General features: G+C 53.5%; 1 protein-coding gene and 1 long non-coding RNA gene across 4 annotated transcripts in view; one reads left to right on the top strand and one right to left on the bottom strand.

The window, feature by feature from the left end:
• Nucleotides 1–7,231, bottom strand: part of LOC309645113 — a 252,052-nt gene extending 244,821 nt beyond the window's left edge. Inside the window, exon 1 of the long non-coding RNA XR_014254748.1 lies at nt 5,264–7,231. This is a non-coding gene — a long non-coding RNA (uncharacterized lncRNA). The remainder of the gene's footprint in view (nt 1–5,263) is intronic.
• Nucleotides 1–22,790, top strand: part of LOC309645071 (uncharacterized protein) — a 189,157-nt gene that overhangs the window by 138,745 nt on the left and 27,622 nt on the right. For all 3 annotated transcript variants that reach the window (XM_082429604.1, XM_082429603.1, XM_082429605.1), the window contains exons 46-59: nt 1,011–1,142; nt 2,028–2,171; nt 2,265–2,381; nt 3,994–4,201; nt 7,173–7,339; nt 8,768–8,880; nt 9,934–10,015; nt 13,400–13,537; nt 16,148–16,310; nt 18,538–18,659; nt 19,240–19,380; nt 20,801–20,914; nt 21,021–21,149; nt 21,779–21,940. In XM_082429604.1, coding sequence (XP_082285730.1) covers nt 1,011–1,142; nt 2,028–2,171; nt 2,265–2,381; nt 3,994–4,201; nt 7,173–7,339; nt 8,768–8,880; nt 9,934–10,015; nt 13,400–13,537; nt 16,148–16,310; nt 18,538–18,659; nt 19,240–19,380; nt 20,801–20,914; nt 21,021–21,149; nt 21,779–21,940 — 1,932 coding nt within the window. The remainder of the gene's footprint in view (nt 1–1,010; nt 1,143–2,027; nt 2,172–2,264; nt 2,382–3,993; nt 4,202–7,172; nt 7,340–8,767; nt 8,881–9,933; nt 10,016–13,399; nt 13,538–16,147; nt 16,311–18,537; nt 18,660–19,239; nt 19,381–20,800; nt 20,915–21,020; nt 21,150–21,778; nt 21,941–22,790) is intronic.

Genomic DNA, 22,790 nt, shown 5'->3' with positions numbered 1-22,790 from the left:
GTTCAATTTGACAGGGCTCTTAAACGCCCAAGTGGAGATGTTGGGGGCAGCTCTCGAGTCAGGAGGTCGGCTGTGGTCTGGACGGGAGGGCTCCACCTCTAGGTGGTCACATTTAAAGCCACAGACTGGCTGAGATGGCTGTGGGGTGGGTGGAGACTAAGCGCTCAGGCTGCAGAGCTGGACGGATGAGAAGGAAGTGGCCAAGGGTACCAAGAAGAACAGGCCAGGAGGAGGAGAAACCCCAAGGCAGAAGGCTGGGGAGGAAAGGGTTCCAAGAGGAGGGAAGGGTTACCAGGGTCAAACGCTGTGTCAGACAGGTGGAGAGTCGGACAGCCGACCTGGGTGCTGGGAAGGCCACCTGTGAGGCCAGGAAGCGCCAGACTCTGAATGGCAGCTCTGCCCCTTGTGTCTGGTGACCTTGAGCAAATCACTGTTCCTCCCTGGGCTTCAGTTTCATCATCATAAACGGGGTGCAAAGGCCTCCTCCAGTCTCAGGATTAGATGAAACCGCATTGCCGACGTGCTCTGGGATGTGCTGGCGGGAGCAGCCGAGGGAGATGCCCGCGTGGGCCAGCCTTGCAGCCTGCTTCCTGGACAGGCTCCCGTCTGCCTCTTGGCAGCAGGTGTTGAGTTCTGTGCTCCTGGGAAGGCGGAGGGGATGGGGGAGGAGAGGTGGGGAGATGCACGTTCGCAGCTGCCAGTGGTTGGAAGACTCTTGGCCAGTTGGTTTCACAGGATGTGGTTCTCTTGGGTATAAAGATGCGATCCTCGTAGTCTGGGGAGGTGGAAGGGGGTGGGGGAAGCTCATTGAACAGTGCAGGGCTACTGATGTGGGGACCTTGGGCGCTCTGGGAACCTGATCAAAGTCACAAACCCTCTCCTGTAGAGACTCTCGTGGGCACACGCCCCATTTTGTGGTCAGTTCAAGGGGGATTATAGGACCCCTGATGCCCACTTGGGACCCCACGCTAGTTAAGAAGCCCTGCTTCCATCTCCTTAAACCCCTCCAGGCCCTGGGAGTCCCGGGCCGAGTGGATGGCTCCGGCTACATCATGGTGAACTCCATGGCCGTGGACGCCCAGGTGCTGGTCACCGTGGATGCCAACACACTACGGGGGCTGCTCGTCCTCAATACCACCGAGGTGAGGGTGTGGATGGGTAGGGTACCCAGGGTGGCCTGGGAAGGGGTGCTGAGGCCATGTGCTCCCGAGGCCCGAGGAGAAGCGTTTGGATACCCGCTGAGCTCCAAAGAGGACCCTGGCAGATGAGAGCGTCAAGGTCCATGAGTAGAGGAATGAGGCTTCCAAGGAGAAGTCCCTCAGCTGCCCCTTCCCCTTCCTAACTCCCCAGGAGCCACAGCTCATATGACTTCTTTAATGTCATGTTCATGGAAACACACAGCGTGCTCCCTTTTGCATCTGCCTTGTTTTGTTCGACATTATGTTTGTGAGATTCACCCACGCTGTGTTGATTATCCTTTTTCACTGCTGTATAGTATTCCATGGTGTGCCTCTGTCACAATTCATCTATCTATCCTATCCATTAGCACTTGGACAGTGTCCAGTTTCTTATTGTATATTATTTTATTAATTAATCACATACACGTTTTTTATTTTATTTAAAAAATGTTTTTATTGTGGTATAATATGCATAACAGAATTCACCATCTTAACCGCTTTTTAGTGCACAGCTCAGCGGTATTCAGTATGTTCACATTTTTGTGCAAACATCACCACCATCCATCTCCAGAACTCTTTTCATCTTGCAAAACTGAAACTCTATACCCACTAAACAATAACTCCTCATTTTCCCCTCCCCTGAGCTCTGTTGATTTCCTTCCTTTTTAAGGCTGAATGGCATTGCATTGGGTGGATGGACCACATTTTGTTGATCCATTTATTCATCAGTGGACATTTGGGTTGCTTCCACCCTTTGGCTGTTGTTACGAGTGCTGCTATGAACATGGGTGTACAAATATCTCTTCATGATATCTCACATGAGTCTTGGTTTCTCTTGCTCTATTGTAGACCCAGCAGGAGGTGAACTTGCTGCTCACACACAACCTGCCTCAGCCCTTGGCCCTCCCAGCCCGGGTCCTGCTGGACCTGACCACCGAGAGGCTCGGGCCCAGCTACAGACACACCCTGCGGGTTGGAGTGGACGGCAGACAGGTGGGGGCTCTGTTGGCGGGGCCTTGGGGGGCTGGGGCCTGTGGGAACGGCGCAGCCCAATGGCCCCGGTCCCACAGTCATCCACCCTGACAGGTGTCTGAGGAGCTGACCTTCACTAGGTGGCCGGAGCACATCTCCCTAGACTGCACGTTCCAGCACAACATCCCCACGCTGCAGACGCTGTGGGTGGAGGACAAGCTGGGCCTGCAGGTCAGCCTCAGCAAGTACCAGTGATAGTGGAAATCATTCATTCATTCATTCATGCAACAAACCTTTTTGGAAATACCTCGGAGACGAGGGGATGGTAGAACAAGGTTCAGACCTCCCTCTGAGCCTCAGTCTCCTCATCTGGAAATTGGGGTTGCTAATACTCATTTTGCTTGCCCAGCCATGCCCCCCAGGGCTGTCACACATTCTCCTCCTCCAGAGCTCCCCGCACTCCCAGCAGACCTGGCGCTTGTCCTCAGCCCTCTTTTTCCCCGTTTTCCACACACACTCCCTTCATGAGCTCATCCAGTCTCACATCAGTGCCATCTCTGCACTGCCATGTCCCCCATTTCTCCCTCCACTGAACCCCAGACCCGTAGACCCACCTGCCTGCTGTATCTCCACTCGGATGCCTGGCAGGCACCTCCGACTTGACTGTTCCAAACCAGACAGGCCGATCGCCCCCCGACCTGCCCCTCCCCGTCTCCCCATCTCGGCAAATGGCACCTCGTCCATCCTTCCAGTCGTGCAGTCAAACCCTTGAAGTCAACCTGGATTGACCAGCCTCCACCCAGGAGCCCCCCAAGAGTCAGCTCATTAGCACAAAAGACTCTCCTATCACCCAGGAAATTCTAAGGGACTTAGGAGCTCCATGTCAGATGCTCCTGTCACCCCCATCACTCAAGAATTTACAAGGGTACAGGGGCTCTGAGTCAGGAACTGGGGTCAAAGACCAAATATTAGCAGGAACCGGGGGCAGAGACATCTATATCTACATCTTTCTTATTATTTCACACCCTTCCTAGCCTCTTCCCAGCTTTCTCTTTTCCATCATCTTCCCATTGTTTGACACGTGACGCCTTTGACCTTGTCTTGGTCTGTCTCCCACTGCTGGTGTTTAAGCTCCACGGGGTCAGACGTTTCTGTCTGTCGTGTGCATGGCAGCATCCCTAGGTTTAACGGGGCCCAGCATGTAGTAGGTGCTCAGTCAGCATCGTTGAATGATGCAGTGACACTTCCCACTTTACAGAGTGGGTGACATAAAGCAGTGAGGGGCCTCGCCACCTGTTGCTACGCACTGCGTGTTCGGCCAGTGATGGCGGCTGTGCTGTCGTGGCTTCAGTGATTAACTTACGTACCTATGGTGGGGAGGTTGCGAACTCAAAGGCCTTTGAGGGCCAAGTTGTATATTTTTAACTTTTTGAAAAACTCTTTTAAAAAATTTATTGTTAACTTTTTTATTGTGGCAAAATATGTATTGACCATTTGAACTATTTTAAAGTGTACAATTTAGGGGCATTTAGTACATTCATAAATTTGTGCAGCTACTCTCTAATTCAGAACGTTTTCATCCCCCCAGATGGGAACCCTGTACCCGTTAGCAGTCACTCCTCAGCAGGCAGAGCCCCTCGCCACCAGCAAAACAGCACACGTGCAGTTGGCCACGTGTAACCCAGTTGTTCCTCCAAGCTGCTTCCTTGAAGGGGTCCTGGTTCTTCCCATCCCAGCGGCATGGGTGGTACAAACCCCCAGGGTTTGTGGGAGCTGGTGCCAGCTGGGCTGGGCTGACGCTCTCTGTGCAGGGTGGTCCAGCATCTCCTGGGTGTCATTCCAGGTCTCCGTGGACATTCACGACAGTGACTCTGGCTTTGAGAATTCGGGACGCGTCTCGGCAGGGGCCACGTCTCTGAACTACTCCGTGAGCTGCCGTCACCGCGATGGGCGCCTGGAGCTTTCTGGCTGGAGTGAGCACAACAGCCAGGCCCTGTGGCAGGCGGGGCTCCCGGCAGAGGCCCGCATCAGCGCCGAGCTGCAGACACGCGGTAAGGCAGCCAGGCACTGCCCACGGATGAGAGCTGCCTTCCCCCATGTGGGGACTGCCCGCCAGCCTCAGGCCCAGTTGACCCTGAGCTCCAGGACTAACCAGGACACCCTTGGCCTTGGAGCCTCACTCCTAAAGGAGCATATATTCACTTCCCAGGGCTGCCAAAGCAACGTACCATAAACTGGGTGGCTTAAAACAACAGAAGTTTATTCTCCCGCAGTTCTGGAGGCCGGAAGTCAGAAATCAGGTGTTGTCAGGGCCACGCTCCTTCCAAAGTCTTCAGGGGAAAATCCTTCCTTGCCTCTTCCAGCTCCTGGTGGCCCCAGGCGTGCCTGGGCTTGTGGCTGCGTCACTGCAATCTCTGCCCCTGTGTCTCTGCCTCTTCTCTTCTTTCTATGAGGATGCCAGTCATCGGATTAGGGCCCATCCTAATCTAGCACCTCATCTTGGCTTGATTACCTCTTCAAAGACCCTATTTCCAAATAAGGTCACATTCACAGGTCAGGGACTTAGGACTTCAACATAATTTTTAAGGGGAAACAGTTTAACCCATGTTGGAGGAGGAAGGGAAGATGACAGTAATAAGAGCCACCATTGATTGAGTGCTTACTGCATACATACCAGGCAAGTCCTCACTACACAGGAGCTAAGGGAGTCTGCTCAGCCATGCCATGCACACCAAGGGGAAGTTGAAGCGCCTAGTGGGGCCTTTGGGCCCTCAGGATCCACACCCTAACCTCTACGACCTCTCTCCTGGCCCCTGCTCATTCCACCCCTTGATACTCCTCCAACGCGTGAGGCTTGCTCCTGCCTCGGGGCCTTTGTACAGGCTGTTCCCTCTGCCTGGAATGCTCTTCTCCACAGTCACTCTCTCACCTCCTTTGGGTATTTCTCAAATGTCGTCTCCTCAGTGAAGCCTTGCCTGCTCCCCCTATTTATTTGCACCCCCACCTCTCTCCAGCTCTCCCCATCCCTCTCCCTGGCTTTGTCATTCAAACATACTGTGTAACTTACTTTTTTTTTTTTTTTTATTGACCATATTCCTTATGCTGTATATCACATCCCCATGGCTTACTTATTTTATTTATTTATTTATTTATTTTTGGCTGTGTTGGGTCTTCGTTTCTGTGCGAGGGCTTTCTCCAGTTGCGGCGAGGGGGGGCCACTCTTCATCGCGGTGCACGGGCCTCTCACTGTTGCGGACTCTCTTGTTGCGGAGCACAGGCTCCAGACGCGCAGGCTCAGTAGTTGTGGCTCACGGGTCTAGCTGCTCCGCGGCATGTGGGATCCTCCCAGACCAGGGCTCGAACCCGTGTCCCCTGCATTGACAGGCAGATTCTCAACCACTGCGCCACCAGGGAAGCCCCTAACTTACTTTTTAAATATCTTTGTTTCTCATTGCCTGTCTTCCACTCACCCCACAGTAGAATGTACACTCCACAAGGACAGGGATGATCTTTGTTTGCAGAGTGGCAGATAGTAGGTGTTCAGTTAATCATCTGTTGAGTGAATGTGTGAACGTACGAGAGAGGGGTTAGTAACACCATCCCCATTCTGCAAGGGAGGAACAGAAGAGCAGAGAGGTTGGGTCACTTGTTCCAGGCCACACAGCTGGTTAATGATGAATCCAGGCAGTATGACTCCAGAGCCACCCTCTGACCCCTGTGTAGATTGCGGAGATCAGGATCCCTGTGTGTCCCCAAGTCCCTTGGGTCATCTTCTTCTGGTCTCAAACTCTTCCATCCTCGGCTCAGCATCCTGTGGAGTGAGCGGGGCCTGGATCAGACAGGGGACTGTCTCAGTGTGCGCTGACCTCACAGACTGCTCTGAGGAAGGGTCTGTAGGGGGTGTGGGGGAAAAGTAATGGGACAGTCGTCCCAGGGATAGTTTCCACACTCCAGTTCCCCGGGGCCAGGAGGCCTGGTGCGCTGGCCTCCAGCCAGGGTGACCTCTCACCCCCCACCCACTGCCGTCCCAGTCCCTTGGGGGGCGTTTTCTGCCGGGCATCAACATTCGTGGTGACTTCCCACAATCTGGAACCTCCCCGGGCAAGAGGACTTGGTCCCCTTCAATGTGTGTCCCCTCGCTCCTCATGCCCCCCACACACATAGTAGGTGAACGTGGTTGAACATAGCATAATGAAGGAAGGAAACGACCCCTTCCTGAGACCTACTATGTGTCCCACGCACAGGTGTTCGCAGATGTGGTATCTCAGTTGATCTTGGCAATGTCCCTCGAGGTGGGCGGGCTGTGCACACCTTATAGGTGAGGAGATTGAGACTCAGAGCTGCCAGGCTTGTCTGTGTCTGCCAGAGAGGGCCACCCACCCTGCTGGGCCCAAGTGGCAGGTGATGGGGCTGGGCCAGATCCTGGACTCTCCTTTTCTGGAGAGTTTTTACCTGCTGCGAAGATGAGGGGCAGCCCAGCTGAGAGGCAGGAGACTGGAAGAGATGCCCCCGTGGGCTGGGAGGGGACACAGACCCTCCAGCCTGGGCCAGGCAAGCTGCAGGTCAGTATTATTTGATATTGATTTGATATTTGATTAACCCTGAAGAGAAGCATCATTGGTTTGTTCATTCCCTCAACAAGTACTGGACACCTGTGATGTGTCTGGCTGGGGCTGTGCTAAGTGCTGGGGTTATAGCAGGGAATGAAACAGACTAAAGGCCCTCCCGCCATGGAGCTGACCTCTGGCAGGGGAGGGAGCAGGAAGGGCTGGGAGGTACTTTAGATGGGCAGTCATGGAAGGCTTCTCGGAGGAGTTGTCCTATCAGCAGCGACTCCAATGAGAGAAGGAGCTGGCCAGGCCAAGACTGGGGGACGCCCCATGACAGATGAAGTCACTGGGACTCAGAGAGGTGAAAGACTTGCCCAGGGTCAATCCCGCTGGTATCCTCAGGGTGCGACCCTAAACTGGGAAGGGAGGTGAACCCCAGTCCCTAGCAGCCTTTGCCATTCTCTGCCTTTAGAGACCCAGACCCAGGCCCGTGTGGTCCTCCGAGGTGGGGATGGTGGGATCAGCGTGGACGTGGCAGCCCTGGTGGCCTGGCTGATGAACGGCCCTCTGGAGCTGGTGGTGAATGTCAGCCACACGGCGCCCGCTCTCCGGAGGCTGGGCCTGCCCTTCGCCAGCCAGGTGAGGAGTGGGTGGCCAGCCTGGGCAGGGGCAGGCTCCCTCCTAATTCTCTCAACTCCCATCCTGTTCCCGGGAGCAGAGGACCACTGTGTGCACGATTGACCGGGATGCTCTTGCCTTGTGTCTCTCCAGCACTTTACAGTTTGTAAAGGCTTTATTAATAATAGTAATAATTGTAACCAGTGTCTACTGAGTGACCTCTGTATTCCCAGCTGTGGGGCTGGTGTGGACTGGCCCCCTGCATCTCTGTGTTCCAGTACCTGGTGCTGTGTCCTTTCCTCCCTTCCACTTTTTAATCAAAATCAAAGCTCAGCTTCCATTTGTAGAGCGCCTACTGCGTGCTCGGCACCAGTCTAAGGGTTTTATATGCATTGACTCATCTCCTGACACCCCAGCGAGAGGCAGAGCGGCACAGTTGTTACGGAATGCCGTCTCCGGAGGTCAGTCCCAGCTCTGCCATTTGCTGGCTGTGTGGCCTTGGGCAAATTCCTTAGCCTCTCTGTGCCCTCCATCTCCTCATCTGTGAAATGGGGATAATAATTGTATCGATAATGTGGGGGTTGTGAGGATGGAGTGAGGAATACCAGTAATGCACCTGGGACGGTGTGTGGCCGGAGCAGATGCTTTAGAAGCTTTTGCTGCTCTGGTGATGATGGTGGTAACTGTAATCATCATCATTATCTCTGGGTCACACATGAGCGCCTAGGTGACCTGCCCAAGGTCACATAACAAGTAGACATCAAAACAGGGACTCAGGCTTGGTACGGGGCCCTTCCCTGAGATGCTCCCCGCCAACAACCTCTGAGAAAGGAAATGTGCTGTGGCCCCACTGCATGGGGCCATGTCCCAGCCACTGTCGTTTGGTGTGAACTCACCTTGCTTGGCTGGGCCCTCCCACTCCCCCACGAGTCACAGAGCGCATGAATCAAAGCCTCTTTTCCAACCTCCTGTTTTGGATTATCCAGCAATCCCCCTGCCCCTCACTCCACTCTGCCGTGGGAGGAGTCCTGGAGGACCAGGATGTCACTCTTCACGCAGAGGGTCTGCGTCACTGTAACCCACAGCGGAGCAGCCCGAGCTCCCTTCTCCCCTGACTTCATCTGAATCCCCTTTTCCTGGCCTCAGGAACGGGTGATGCGAGACCCGTGGGGAGGTCATTCTTTGCCGACGTCGGGGGCGCAGGTCTGCACTGGGGGCCCACAGTAGGCAACCTGGGCTGCAGTGAGGGAGCCGGTCCAGGCCCTGCCCAAGGGTCCTCATCGTCCAAGAGGTTGTTAGATGGGGCCAGGCCTGATGGGCGTCTGCCACGCCAGGCTGGGGGGACAGGGACATGCTGGGGCTGTGGAGCATGGCCTGGCCTGTGAGGGTCCTCAGGCCCCTACCTTCCCCACACCTCACAGCCTGCCCCCCCCCACCATCCCTCTTCAGCTCATGTTCTGGGAGCTCTGGGCAGAGGAGGAGATGAGTTCTTCCCTGCAGCTGACCTGTGATTCTCAAGCCTGCCTGGTCTTCAACGTCCGTGGCCAGAACTGGGCGCTCAGGTGAGGGGTTCTCTACACTCTGGGGGCCCTGAGAGGAGAGGAATGGGTGAGGGAGACCACAGCTGAGCACTCCTGACCTACAGCCCCACTGCACAGGTGTGACAAGGGAGGCTCAGAGAGGCCAAGTGACTTACCCAAGGTCACACAGCTAATAAAATATCTTTGACCTCTGGGGGCAGGACATGGATGAGGAGTTCTTGGTCTCACAAACTAAATGCATCCCAGGCCTCAAGTACATATTAGTAACTATTACGGCTCTTCAATCCAGGGACCTACTGGGTGCCGGGGTCGGGGGTCTTACAATCAGATGACGTCAGGTGGCCAGTGGTTCTCACCTGGGGACGAGTGTGCCCACCCAGGAGTGTTTGGCAATGTCTGGGGAAATGTCTGGTGGTTACGACTCTGCATGGGGTGCTACTGGCTCCTAGTGGGCGGGGGCCGGAGGTGCTGCCAGACTCCTATAACGCACAGGTCAGCCCACGACAGTGAATCGTGTGGCCCAAGGTGTCAGCTGTGCTGAGGTTGAGACACCCTGGTGTAGAGGCACCACCAGGCCAGGGCAGCCCCGAGGGCTGGCAGCAGTGGGGAGCCATGAACACCGCAGCCTGAAGAGGCAAGGAAGGCGTGCTGTGTGCACAGGGCTGCTGGGAGGGAACCCGGGTTTAAATCCCACCATCCACTCTGCTGAGGCTCCACTGGCCAAGCCCGAGGGGGCCCATCGGTGCGCCTGCAGAAGACGTGCTGCCCGGTACCACCCAGCCCCTGGGCTGAAGGGGAAACTGAGGGACTTGCCCAATGTCCCTGCTCAGGAACAGACAGAGGCCAAGCTGGGATTCAAACTCAGGTCGCCTGGGGGCAGGCTGCAGCCCTGACCATTACACCCCATGGCCCTCAGGCCTCGGGGCGTGTGAATAGCTCTTTATCGGCTATTCTGCTGCTGTATTACTGCGTCTCCACCCCTCTGCTGGGGAGGTTGGCTTGGTCCTGACCCGGCCCTGGAGGCCCGGACAGGGTGCCCTCAAGCCAGGCCTCTCACATCCTCTTTCTTTCCAGCAAGGAGCTGCGGCTCTCAGGCCGGCATCACCTCCCCATCCTCCTAGGCTGCTGCCCCAGCAGAGCCTCAGCCTCAGCCAAGGTAACTGTGTCCCGGCCTCCCCTGAGCTCCTAACTGGTTCCAGATGCCCTGCCCGAGGCGGGTATGGGGAGTGTTAACACATCCACATCTGTCTGCCGGCTGCACAGGCCCCCGTGGGCAACTCTCGGAAACCCCTGGCTCCAGCTTTCCCAAACAGGCCCAGGTTTACATTCCTGGGCTAGCCCCTGCGGCCCCCAGCTGGGCCCACGAGACCCTCAGGAGCCAGGGGAGGCTTGCCCGCCTGGTGCCTGGCGCCGCCTCACCCGGCCTGGCACGCTCCCGGTCGCTGGATCAGATGACGCGGCCTTTGAGCTGAGCCAGCATCACCTCCCAGGTGTCCCGTCTGCTTTCCCACGGGTCTTTGCGTGTCTTCGTGCCCTGTGTCCACAAATCCCATTTTTACCTGGAACCCCCAGGATCTCCCGCACTCATGCATCTGCCCTGTGTGTAGCATCTGGAGATCCTGGGGGAAGACAGGAGGACCCATGAGACCCATGATTCCCTCTCCCTCCGTCTGCCATTGTTTATTTCTGTCTGCCCCTCTTCCCCAAATCAGGAGATCCTGGAGGGTATGCCCAGCACCTGGCACAGGGCCCAGCACATAGTAGGTGCGTGTAGTGAATGAATGAAAGAAAGAATGAATGAATGAATGACAGGATGTGTAAATGAGTGAGTGACTACAATCACCAACTGATCACTTCATTATCCCACCAGCCACCCAGTTTTGTTAAAAGCCCTCCCTGCCCTGGGTCAGGCTGCCTTTGTTTATAGAGCACCTACTGTATGCCAGGCCCTGTACCCGCACATCGCACAGAATCTCAGTGCTCCCCAGATTTCGCTGCACCATCATTCAGGGAACCTCTTCGTTTCCCCCTAATCTTTATTTTGAATAATTTCCAACCTATAGAAAAGTTATTGTAGGACAGTGGACATTTACCAATCGGTTTTTTCCCCAGTTTTATTGAGATGTAATTGACATACAGCACTGTATAACTTTAACATGTACAGCATGCTCATCTGACTTACATCTATTGTGAAATGACTACGGTAAGTTTAGTTAACGTCCTCATCTCATAGAGATACAGAAAAAGAAAAGGAAAAATAATTTCTTTCCTTGTGATGAGAACTCTTAGAATCTCCTCTCTTTTTTTTTAAATTAATTTTTATTGGAGTATAGTTGATTTACAATGCTGTGTTACTTTTGGCTGTATAGCAAAGTGAATCAGTTGTACGTATACATATATCCACTCTTTTTTAGATTCTGTTCCCATGTAGGTCATTACAGAGCATTGAGTAGAGTTCCCTGTGCTATACAGTAGGTCCTTATTAGTTATCTATTTTATATATGTGTATATATCAATCTCAATCTCCCAATTTATCCCTCCCCCCCTTTCCTCCTTGGTAATCATAAGTTTGTTTTCTGCATCCGTGACTGTTTCTGTTTTGTAAATTGGTTCATTTGTACCTTTCTCTTCTCTTAACCACTTTCAAATATACCATCCAGCAGGGTTAACTGTAGTCATCCTGTTGTACATACATCCCTGGTATTTATCTTATATCAGCAAGTGTTAATATCTTACCACACCTTTCTATTTATACTTACATATGTTATATACATTTGTATATTCGTACACGTATTTTCTGTATTATTGTGAGTTAATATTGAGTTGTTTCTGGAGGCATCTCTTTACTCCTAAATACTGCAGCAAGTATTTCCAATAACAAGGGTATTTTCTTGTATAAAACAACAGAATTACAAAATTCAGGAAATTTAACATGTGACATAATACCATTATCGAATATATGGTTCATCATAAAATTTCCCAGTGTCGCAATCATTCTTTTGCAATAACGTTCTTTCGAGCGGTTTTGTTTTGTTTGTTTTAAATCCAGAATGCAGTTCAGGATCATCCAGGGTATTCAGTTTCTTAATCTAGAAATTCAGTTTCTTAATCTGAAATCTCTTTAGTTTCTTAATCTAGAACAGAGGTCTGTAAACTTTTACTGTAAAGGGCCAGATAATAAATATTTTAGCCTTTACACCCAATACCCTCTTTGTTGCTTCTACTACCATTGTAACAAAAGAGCAGCGATAGACAATATGTAAATAAAATGGGCATGGTCGTGTTCCAATAAAACTTTATTTACAAAATCAGGCTGTGGGCCAAATTTGGCCCAAAGACTGACCCCTGATCTAGAAATTCTCTTCCCACCGCCTATATTTTATTATTACACTTTTCAGACACTGAAAAATTAAAACAATTTTATAGTGAACACCTACGTATCCATCACCTAGATTTTTTTCATTCATATTTTGCTCTACTTTATCACATAGTTCTCCATCCTTCCTAATTTTTGATGCATTTCAAAGTAAATTGCTGATATTGATATCAGCTGATATCAGCCGAAAGTGATATCCCCCTAAGCATTTCATTGTCATTAACCACATTAAAGAAGAACTCCTGCATTGAACAACAAGGATTTACTGTATAGCACAGGGAACTGTATTCAGTATCTTGTAATAACCTATAATGGAAAAGAATCTGAAGCTGTATACCTGAAACTAACACAATATTGTAAATACGCTATAGTTAAGTTTTTAAAAGAACTCCTGCATTGACGATTTTGCAGTGTTCAGGCAGTTGTTTTGCAAAAATCCCCCATTTGAATTTGTCAGATTGTTTGTGTGAGACATGATTCAGGTTGAACATTTTTGACAGGGGCATCACTAAATTAATGATGCTTCTGGAGAGCTCTTAAGAATACCAGTTCTTGACCCAGTTTCCAGAGGCTCTGTTTTTACAGGTCTTGGGTGGGGGCCCAGAATCTATATTTTTGGCAGGTGCCCTAAGTGATTCTGTTATTCAGCCAGCCTGGAAGTTAGCACATTATTTCATATAGTTTTCATATCAACCCATTAATAAAGTAGGTATCATTATCCCAATTTATCTGATAAGAAAGTGAAGGTGGTTATGGAACTAGCTAGAGGTCATTCATCCCATACCTGCTAGAGCCCGAATTGGGGCCCTGGTCTGTTTAATGCAGTGCTTGTGTGTCGTCCTCTGCAGTAGACTGCCCCCTGCTGTTCACTATGGTAGTACAACTAGAATTCTTGCCTGCCCACCCCAGGCTGGTAGCTATCTACAAGTCAGTGTTACAGCATGAAGGGCACGGGGAGATTGTTGTCATGGCCACACCTGGTGGTCTAAACTGAGGTTCAGGACCCTCATGTCATCAGAGTTGGTCCCATCCAGGGAGCTGTGCGTCTTTCGGGCCCGGGGCTTTGGGAGGCGGAGCTTGCTTACAGCGTGGAGCCAGCACCTTCCTCAGTGTTCCGTCAGAGACTTGGATGAGGAGATCTGACTTGCTTTTCTTCTGGCCCAGCTGCGATACCCTGAGGGTGGAGCCGAGAGCACCTTTGCCTTGACGGTGGAGGAGCATCATTTCCACGTGGGCTCCAGGCTGGTGGCTGCTAAGGACAGTCTCACCAACATCGTCACGCTGGAACAGACCTTCCCCCAGGTGCGTGCAGGAGGCCAGAGCCAGGGCTGGGGCAGGCTGGGAGGCTCCGGGGGCAGCCCTTTGAGAAAAGAGGAATTGTCCTGGTTCCTGGGAGGATCCAATGCAGGCAGAGCTGTGATGTGGGCAAAATTTGCTGGAATGGATTCTCAGCTGGCCTCTGTATCCATCCATCCATCCATCCATCCATCCTCCCTCCCTCCTCCCTCCCTTCCTTCCTCCCTTCCTTCCTTCCTTCTGCATTATTTATTGAGCATCTACTAGGTGCCAGACCAGACACTATTCCAGAAACTGGGGATGTTGCCTAGAACAGGATTGATGCGTCCTTCCTCTCATCAAGTGTACAGTCTAGTGGGGAGATTGACCAACAAAAAAATCAAATAAGAAAATATACCAGATGATGATACATACTATAGAAAAAACAAAATGGGGTGAAATGAGTGGGAATTACTGGGGAGCTATTTAGGTGGCCAGGAAAGGCCCCACTAAGGAGATGGCATTTGAGCTAGCCGGAGATGACAAGCAAATATCAGCCATTTGGAAATCTGGTGAAAAGAAGACATACAGACTGCCAACAAACACATGAAAGGATGCTCAGCATCACTAATCATCAGAGAAATGCAAATCAAAACTACAATGAGGTAGCACCTCACACCGGTCAGAATGGCCATCATCAGAAAGTCTACAAACAATAAATGCTGGAGAGGGTGTGGAGAAAAGGGAACCCTCTTGCACTGTTGGTGGGAATGTAAATTGATACAGCCACTATGGAGAACAGTATGGAGGTTCCTTAAAAAACTAAAAATAGAACTACCATATGACCCAGCAATCCCACTCCTGGGCATATACCCTGAGAAAACCATAATTCAAAAAGTGTCATGTACCACAGTGTTCATTGCAGCACTATTTACAATAGCCAGGACATGGAAGCAACCTAAGTGTCCATCAACAGATGAATGGATAAAGAAGATGTGGCACGTATATACAATGGAATATTACTCAGCCATAAAAAGAAACGAAATTGAGTTATTTGTAGTGAGGTAGATGGACCTAGAGTCTGTCATACAGAGTGAAGTAAGTCAGAAAGAGGAAAACAAATACCGTATGCTAACACGTATATATGGAATCTAAAAAAAAAAATGGTTCTGATGAACCTAGGGGCAGGACAGGAATAAAGACACAGACGTAGAGAATGGACTTGAGGACACTGGGAGGGGGAAGGGTAAGCTGGGACGAAGTGAGAGAGTAGCACTGACATATATACACTACCAAATGTAAAATAGATAGCTAGTGGGAAGCAGCTGCATAGCACAGGGAGATCAGCTCGGTGCTTTGTGATCACCTAGAGGGGTGGGAGAGGGAGGGTGGGAGGGAGACACAAGAGGGAGGGGATATGGGGATATATGTATGTATATAGCTGGTTCACTTTGTTATACAGCAGAAACTAACACAACATTGTAAAGCAATTATACTCCAATAAAGATGTTAAAAAAAAAGAAGAAAAGAAAATCTAGTGAAAGAGCATTCTAGGCAGAGGGAACAAGACATGCAAAGGGCCTGGGCAGGAATGAATTTGGCATATTTGAGGAATGGCCACTGGGCTGGAGCAGAGTAAGTGAGGGGGAAATGGTGGGCAGTAGTGGGAATCCAATCATGCAGGGCATGTCAGGCCACAGGGAGGAGTTTGGATTTTATTCTCTCTGAAATTGGACGCCTTTTGAGGACACTATCCAAGGGATGCTTTCAGATTCCTCTGGCTGCTGTGTGGGGAGGGACCTACAGGGGGCAGCAGAGACAACAGTGAAGAAGCCAGTGAGCAGGGCCAGAATGATGATGTCTTGGACCGAGGTGGGGGCAGTAGTGATGGGCTTTAGAGACATTTAAGAGTCAATTCCCCTCATCCCACCAAAAGTCCCCTCCTGTGGCACCCACCAGCAGGGAGAGTGCTCCTTGCTGAGCCTTTGCACAGGCTGTTCCTTCTGCCTAGAATGCCCTTCCCTGCTTTGTCCACTTATTTTCTTTGTGTTCCTTTGTCCCTTGAATATCTTTTGTGGCTACTCTTGTCACCTTGTCCCACCATTTTCTGTCTCTGTGACTGTCTCCCCACAAGCCTGGAGCCCCTGAAGGGCCAGGGCCAGTCTTGGTTATCTTTGTACCCCAACCCCCAGCACTGGGTCAAGGATGTAATACCTGCTCACTAAATATTTGAGAAATCCTACTACCAACTGCAGCAGCCCCACATAGCATTGTCCATGGGTCCAGCCCTGGGCTGAGCACATCACAGCCATTATATCACTGAAGTTGGCACTGTTATTCTTACCCCATTTTACACACAAGGAAATGAGGCCCAGAGAGGTTGGGAAACTGGCCCAAGGCCACACAGCTTGGAAGTGGAGCTGAGAGGCGACTGTCCTCTTTACAGGGGGCGTCAGTCTCCTATGTCACACCCCTTCCACCCCATCACTCCCCTCCCTTACATTATCTGCCCAGCCCAGTAAACTGTTAGAACTTTGTTTCTTGTGTTTCTTCTTCTGAAAGCTTCTCTCCTTTCCTACCCTCAGCGGGAACATGGGCCAGGTTCCCCTGTGAAGCAGCTCCATCTTTCTCTTCCAGCTCCACACCCTTCCTGGGGAGCTGGTCCTGCAGACCTCATACGAGCGAGCCCGTGGCACCCGTGTCCTGCACCACATGGTGCTGTGGGACGGCCAGGAGATGGCCATCAACGGGAGCCTCTCCGGGCCCTTCCTCAAGCCCACCAGGACCCTCAACCTGCAGGGTGAGTCTCCCAGCGGCTGCAGCAGGGGTGGCCCGTTCACCCAGTCACTCAGAGCACCATCATTGAGCACCTGCTTATCCCAGGTGCTGTTCCAGGTGCTGGGGATCCACTGGGAAATAAGATGGCCCAGGTCCCCGCCCTCAGGGAGGCATGCTGTGAGCAGGGACACATACTGAACAACATAACGTCAGGGTGTCTCCGAGAGAGAAGGGCTGAGAAAACAAGCAGGGCTTGGTTTGGGGGCCTGGAGCTCCTCCAGGTGGGGTGGTCGGGGAAGGCCTGTCTCAGGAGGTGATGTTTAAGCTGAGCCCCGAGTGACAAGAAGGCGAAGCTCTGGGGAGATCATTGCAGGCAGAAGGAACAGCAGGTGCAAAGGCCCTGGGGTGGGAACAAGCTTTGTGGCTGGAGTAACGGCAGCAAGGCCAGTGTGGCTGGAGTGGACTGAAGGGAGGAGCAGCGGGGAGATGAGGTGGGAGAGGTCAGGGGAGCCGGGTCACACAGGATCCCAGGCCCGGACAAGGAGTTGGGGTTTTACCCGAGTGTGTTAAGACAGGAGGGTGGGGCCAGGGTGTGGAAGGTGTGCCAACTCTGAGCATCCCCGAGAGGCTTCAGAGCTGAGGCTGACAGACTGAAGGTTGGCAGGAGAGGTGAGTGCAGCCCCAACGGTGGCACCCGTGACCCCTGAGGCCCTCCAGGAAATAGCCCCGTCCCCAAGGGACTGTGCAGACACACAAGACTGTCAGTTAGTGTTTGAGGAGCCCCGTTACACAGAGCAGAGCCGACCTGCTGGCCTGCCAAGCGGGAGACACGGTGCAGACCCTGGCCCCGGGGGCATGGCTTGCTGAGTGGCCCAGTGGAGTTCCCCATGGTCACGGTTGCCACACATGTGCCCTGCAAGGCAGAGGAAATGAGAAGATCCTCAGCATGCCAAGGCGGTACGTGCATGCCCTTGTGTGCATGTGTGAGCGTGTGCATGCTCGGGGGCCCATGGGTGGGCTGAGCGGTCCGTGGGCCCTGCCATGTGGTTACAGAGCATAGGAGCCAGCAGGTCAGGGGTGGAGGGAAGGAGGGGTGTGGCTCTGCATGTAGCATGCAAATGTGGTCAGTGCTCCCTGGACTGGTGACCAGATGATGCCTTGAGAACCAGCTAGTGCCACCGTCTCTGGGCACAGCTCCCCAGAGTCTGTGTGGGGACAGGCAGCACCCCTTCCAGAGGGCTCAGAGGGCAGCATGGTGGCCGTTGTCTGCAATGGGGTCTTGGGTGGACTCCTGCTCTGGGGGTCTAGGAAGGCAGGACCAGTTGGTGGCCTCACAGGATGGGATCAAGTGGTGCAGGAGGTCAGGGCAGCTGGACTCAGCCTTAAGGGATGAAGGAAGAAAATCTAGGGCAAGGAGACTGTCTGCTGTGAGGCCTCAGCTATGCAGGTACCACCTGTGTCACACCCCAAGGTGGAATGAGAGCATAGGGCAGGTGAGTGTGGCCAGATAGGTGTGGGACATTCAAAGAGGCCTGGGCAACCATGAGTGTGAGGGACCTGAGAGTGATACAAGAAGGAGACTGTATCAGTCAGCTATTGTTGTGTAACAAATGACCCCAAACTCAGTGACTTATAGTAATAAGCATTTATCACTTCTCATGGGCCTGTGGGTCAGCTGGGCAGCTCTTCTGGTCTTACTCACACATCAAAGTCAGCCCCAAGTTGGGTAGGTGGTGCTGCTGATCTTGGCTGGGCTTTCTAACGTGTTCGGGGGCTGGCTGCCTGTCAGCTGGTCTGGGACAGTCTCGACTGAAACATTCAGGTTCTCCTCTGTGTGGTGTCACCGTCCAGCAAGCCAGCCTGGGTTTGTTCTCACAGTGGCTGGGCAGGGATCCCAGACAGCCAGTGGGAGCTGAGGACTCTTTAGGCCTAGGCTGGGGTTTGCCAGTGTCAACTTCACCAAATTCTACAAGCAAATCACAAGGCCAGCCCAGGTTCAAGGGCCAGGGAAACAAATTCCACCTCTTGATGGAGGAGGTACAAAGCCTCGTTGCAGGAGTGGAGATTTGGGGTTCTCATGGGGACACTGAGGGATTATACTGAGTGGTATGGGGACCAAGTGAGGGTGTAGCTTCTGAATTTTGTGCAGATTACCTGAGCGTGTGGCCCCAAAGTGGCCCCCTGTACCCTCTCGGCCTCGAGCCGATGTCGTCAGCTCATGCTCCCGCCCCCTGTGTCCCCGCCTCCAGTGGAGCTCACCCACCCGCTGCCGCTCCCCCTGCCTCGGCACTGCAGCCTCCGCCTGGCCTCCGAGCATTCGCGACGCGGCCACCACGATGACCTGGTTGTGGGCTGGGATGGCAAAGACCAGGTAGGCGTCGGGGCTGGAAGGATACCTGGGAAGCCCACCCTGTGGCCTGAGTGGGGCACTTGGGGCCCTGCCCTGCCCGAGGAGCCTTACAGGGCCAACAGGGCTGGGCCCCGGTCCCCAAGGGACCATAGGAAGGGCACTGGGTGGGAGGAGGAAACCTGGGTCCCAGCACCACCTGGGACAGGAAGACCAGTGGCTGAGGCATACTGCAGTCCTCTTGTGTGCCAGGCGCATCAGCCCCATTTCTAGATGAAATTGAAGCTCAGAGAGGCATGGGGTCTTGCTCAGAGTCACGGAGCTACTGTAAGGCAGGGCTGGGATTTGAACCCATGAAATGCCTCCAGCCACCACATGTGTCACTCCCAGTCCCATCTTTGTCATATGCTTGTCCCCATCTGCTTCTCTCCAAGCCTCAACTTACTCCTCTGCAAAATGGGCTGAAGCTCCCGGAGGGCCTCCCACAGTGCTGGGCCAGCAGCCCTCACTCCCATGACCTTGATGAAGGTTGCCTGCACTGGGTGGTGGGGAGGGGCTTGGCCTCTCTGGGGGAGCCCTCCCCCTCAGCCTGTCCCCTCCCCAGGTGGTGTTGTCCTCCTCTCTTCGGCTGGGGAAGGGCAAGCTGGCCGCCCACGTGGCCCTGGCTCACCCCTTCAGCCTCTCCTGGCAGCGGGCCGAGGCCAGTGGCCTTGCTGAGAGCAGGGGTGGCAGGCAGCGCCGGCAGGTGAGCAGGGAGCATCCGAGGGGGCCTGGGTGTAGGGGTCTTGGGGGTTGGTGAGCTGCGTGGCTGAGCCCACGAGTGGGGCATCTGGGACCACGTGTGGGGGGAGGAGGATCCCATTTGTTCATCAGAGACAAGGACATCTCTGGAATCACAGATTCCTGAAGCTTGGAACCCCAAAGGGACCTTCATTCATTCATTCATCGGTACCTTATTAAGCACCTACTGTGTGCCAGGCAGTGTTGAGGTGCAGACACAGTCCCTGCATTGATAAAGCTCACATTTTAGTGGGAGAAACAGTTACAAGCATGTCCAATTCATCACTGAAGTGCTCGTTTGTTTAGTCGGTCACTGCAGGGGTTTGCGCAGGGCAGCTGGACTCTGCATCTGACTGGGAGGCCTTGGGCAGCTCACAGCACCTCCCTAAGCCTCAGTTTTTTTCTTCTGTGAAATGGAAGACAGTAGGCCAGTGTGTGCCAGGCAAAACAGGCAAAAAGACCAAAACTCAAGCAAATGAATGAATAAAGAAATTAAGAGTTGTGGTAAGCACCATAAAGAAAGTAAGGAGGGTGCTAAGAGAGAGAAACACTGGAGTGGGAGGGGGCTACTTTAGACGGGGTGCACAGCGAGGGCTTCCTGGAGGAGGTGGTTTGTCAGCTGAGGACCCGCGGATGAGGAGGAGCTATCTGTGCCAAGCTGGAGAAACAGCGCAGTCCAGGCAGAAGGAACAGCAAGTGAAGGGCCCCGAGGTGGGAACAGGCTGGGTGCTTCAGGAAGAGCCAGAGGCAATTAGGACCAGAACCAAGGAAGCGATGGGGCTGGGGCAGGGGCAGGTGAGGGGGGAGATGAGGTCAGGTGAGGGGGCAGACCACGCAGGGCCCGTCTCTTGGCTCGGGTTGCCATAGCAAAATAGTACAGGCTGTGTGGCTTAAACCGCAGGCATTTATTTCTCACACTTCTAGAGGCTAGAAGTCCAAGATCAAGGTGCCAGCACTGTCAGCTCCTGGTGAGAGCTCTCTTCCTGGCCTGCAGCCGTCTCACTGTGTCCTCACGTGTCGGGGAGAGAGTTCTCCGGGGTCCTTCTTACAAAGACACTAATTCCATTATGACCCCCCCACCGCCCCAAACCTCATCTAACCCTAATCACCTCCATTGGGGATGAGGGCTTCAACATATGAACTTGTGGGGTGATGTGAGTCAGTCCACAGCAGCCCCACAAACCCCAGGGAGGGACTCAGATTTCATTCTGTCTTTGGGAATGATGAGTCTGGGTGTTGAGAATGAGGAGTTTTCCATCTAAACGCCTCTGGCCTCCCAGCCCGAGCGTAGCTCTAAGCTCTTACAAACACGAGCCGCAAGAGGAGGCACCATCTCCACTCCCCATCTCTCCCCTCCGCCCGCCACTGGCCCCATCTCCTTGCAGGTACAGCTTGCCTGGAATGGAGGGCAGCCTGCGACTTTGCAGCTCACCTGGGCCGACAGGTCCTTGGCGCACAGCACCTCCTGGGATGGTTGCGTGGCCACCTCCCCGGGGCAGGTAGGCACTGGCTGCCCTGCTGATCAGGCACAGGCCTTTCGCTAACTCTGGGCCCTGTGTTGCCCTCCCTCCCCCCAGTCACGTCCTCCATCCTCTTCCCCGTCAGCTCCGGGACTCCTGGGGCCTGGGCGCCCTCAGGGCCTGTGGGGCCTTAACACAGACCCCAGCCGTGTTCAGCGAGTGGCTCGATCTGTCCTGGGACGGACGCCGGGTGCAGCAGAACCTGACGTATGAGGTGAGGCCTGGGGGGCTGGGGGTCCCCACCTGATTCAGGAAGTGCCTGGCTCTGGGGCCCTAGGGTCCTGGGTGTAAGTGCTACTTGTGCTGGGGATCCCGGGCAACTCATTTCTCCACTGTGAACCTTGGTTTTCTCATCTGTGAAATGGGTGCAGTAATCCTTCCCTGACTGGAGTGTAGTGAGAGCTCTGGGAGGTTAGGAAAGCAAGGCGCCCAGCATGAGGCAAGCACCTGGGGAGCAGACGGGGAAGGAGCTGGTGATGCCAGTGGGCTTCTGGGGAGGGGTGGGGGGAGGTCGGGAGGTCAGGTTTCCAGAGGCGTCAGGGTCAAGGTCTCCAGCAGCACCGCCTGCCTGGGGCTCCTGATGGGCTATGAAGAGACAGGGACAGCTAGCCCTGGAAGTCCCCTTGCCCCTTCTGGGTCTCCTTAGGCCCAGCCCCCCTCAGTCTCCCAACAAAAGTCCTGCTCGGAGTGTAAACGGCTGTTGTGGGGCTGACCAGGGCTCTGATGGTGGGATTTCTGGCACCTGCCCTCCTCTCGTGAGCGTCTCCTGACCTGACTGCCACTGGCCATGGGCACTCTCTCTTCCGGGACAAACCCCCATCCCATGATGCCTTCTCCTTCCAGAGGCACCAGCCGTCCCGCCTGGACAAGATCCGTGCAGAGGCCACACTGGAGCGCGTCCTCACGGCCTCCTGCACCATGCAAAGTTTCCAGGGAGTCGTGGAGACTGACTATGCCCACTGGCTGCGCCATTCCCTGCATCTGGGGCTCTGCCACCTGCCCAGGGTGAGTCTGTCCCAGGGAAAGGCCCAGGGACCCTGGTGGTGAGGAGAGAGGAGGGTGCCCGCCCAGGTCAGGGGTGTGAGTGAGGGAGCTGGGTGCCATCATCACGGCTCTGCACATGCCACTGGGCGACCCTGGGCAGGGTTCTCTCCTCTCTGAACATCCGGTGTTTCATCTGAAGGATGGAAGATGCAGTTGGTTCCAGCATGTAGGGTGACTGTGAAATTTAAGATGAGACACTGGGAGAGTGCTCAACGCATAAACAAAAGCTGCTGCTTTCGTCATCATTGTTAGGGGGAGGTGTTGGGACCCCTATCTCCCCAACATTCCCCCGAGTTTGTTAGCTGGTTGATTGGTCTTTCCTGCATTCTTTCCACCCTTCCTTCCACCCACCCACCCATCTTCTCAACCATCCAAACATCCATCCATCCATCTACCCACCCTCCCATCCTCCCTTCCATCCTCCCTCCCTCCCTCCCATCCCTTCATCCATTCATCCATCCACCCTCCCATTCCCCACATCCCAGGGGTCAAACTTCTTCTGTAAGGAGCCAGATGGCAAATATTTTAAGTCTTGCAGACCATATGGTCTCTGTTGCAACTCTGGCATTGTGTCATGAAAGCCACCATAGATGACATGTAAATGAATGGGTATGGCCATTCCCAATAAAAATCTATCTACAAGAACAGGCAGTGAGCCAGATTTGGCCCATGAGCCATAGTTTGCCAACCCCCAATCTGTTCATCCATTCAGAAAGCATTTGTAGGTCTTACCTGTGCCAGGCTCTTCTAGGTGCAGGGGCAAGGATGGGGAAAGGGACAGACCAGGTGCCTGCCCTCCTGAAGCTCACAG

This window comes from Balaenoptera physalus, assembly GCF_965194825.1.
Source record: "Balaenoptera physalus genome assembly, chromosome: 16".
Classification (NCBI taxonomy): domain Eukaryota; kingdom Metazoa; phylum Chordata; class Mammalia; order Artiodactyla; family Balaenopteridae; genus Balaenoptera; species Balaenoptera physalus.
This window is presented reverse-complemented; position numbering and strand designations above follow the sequence as displayed.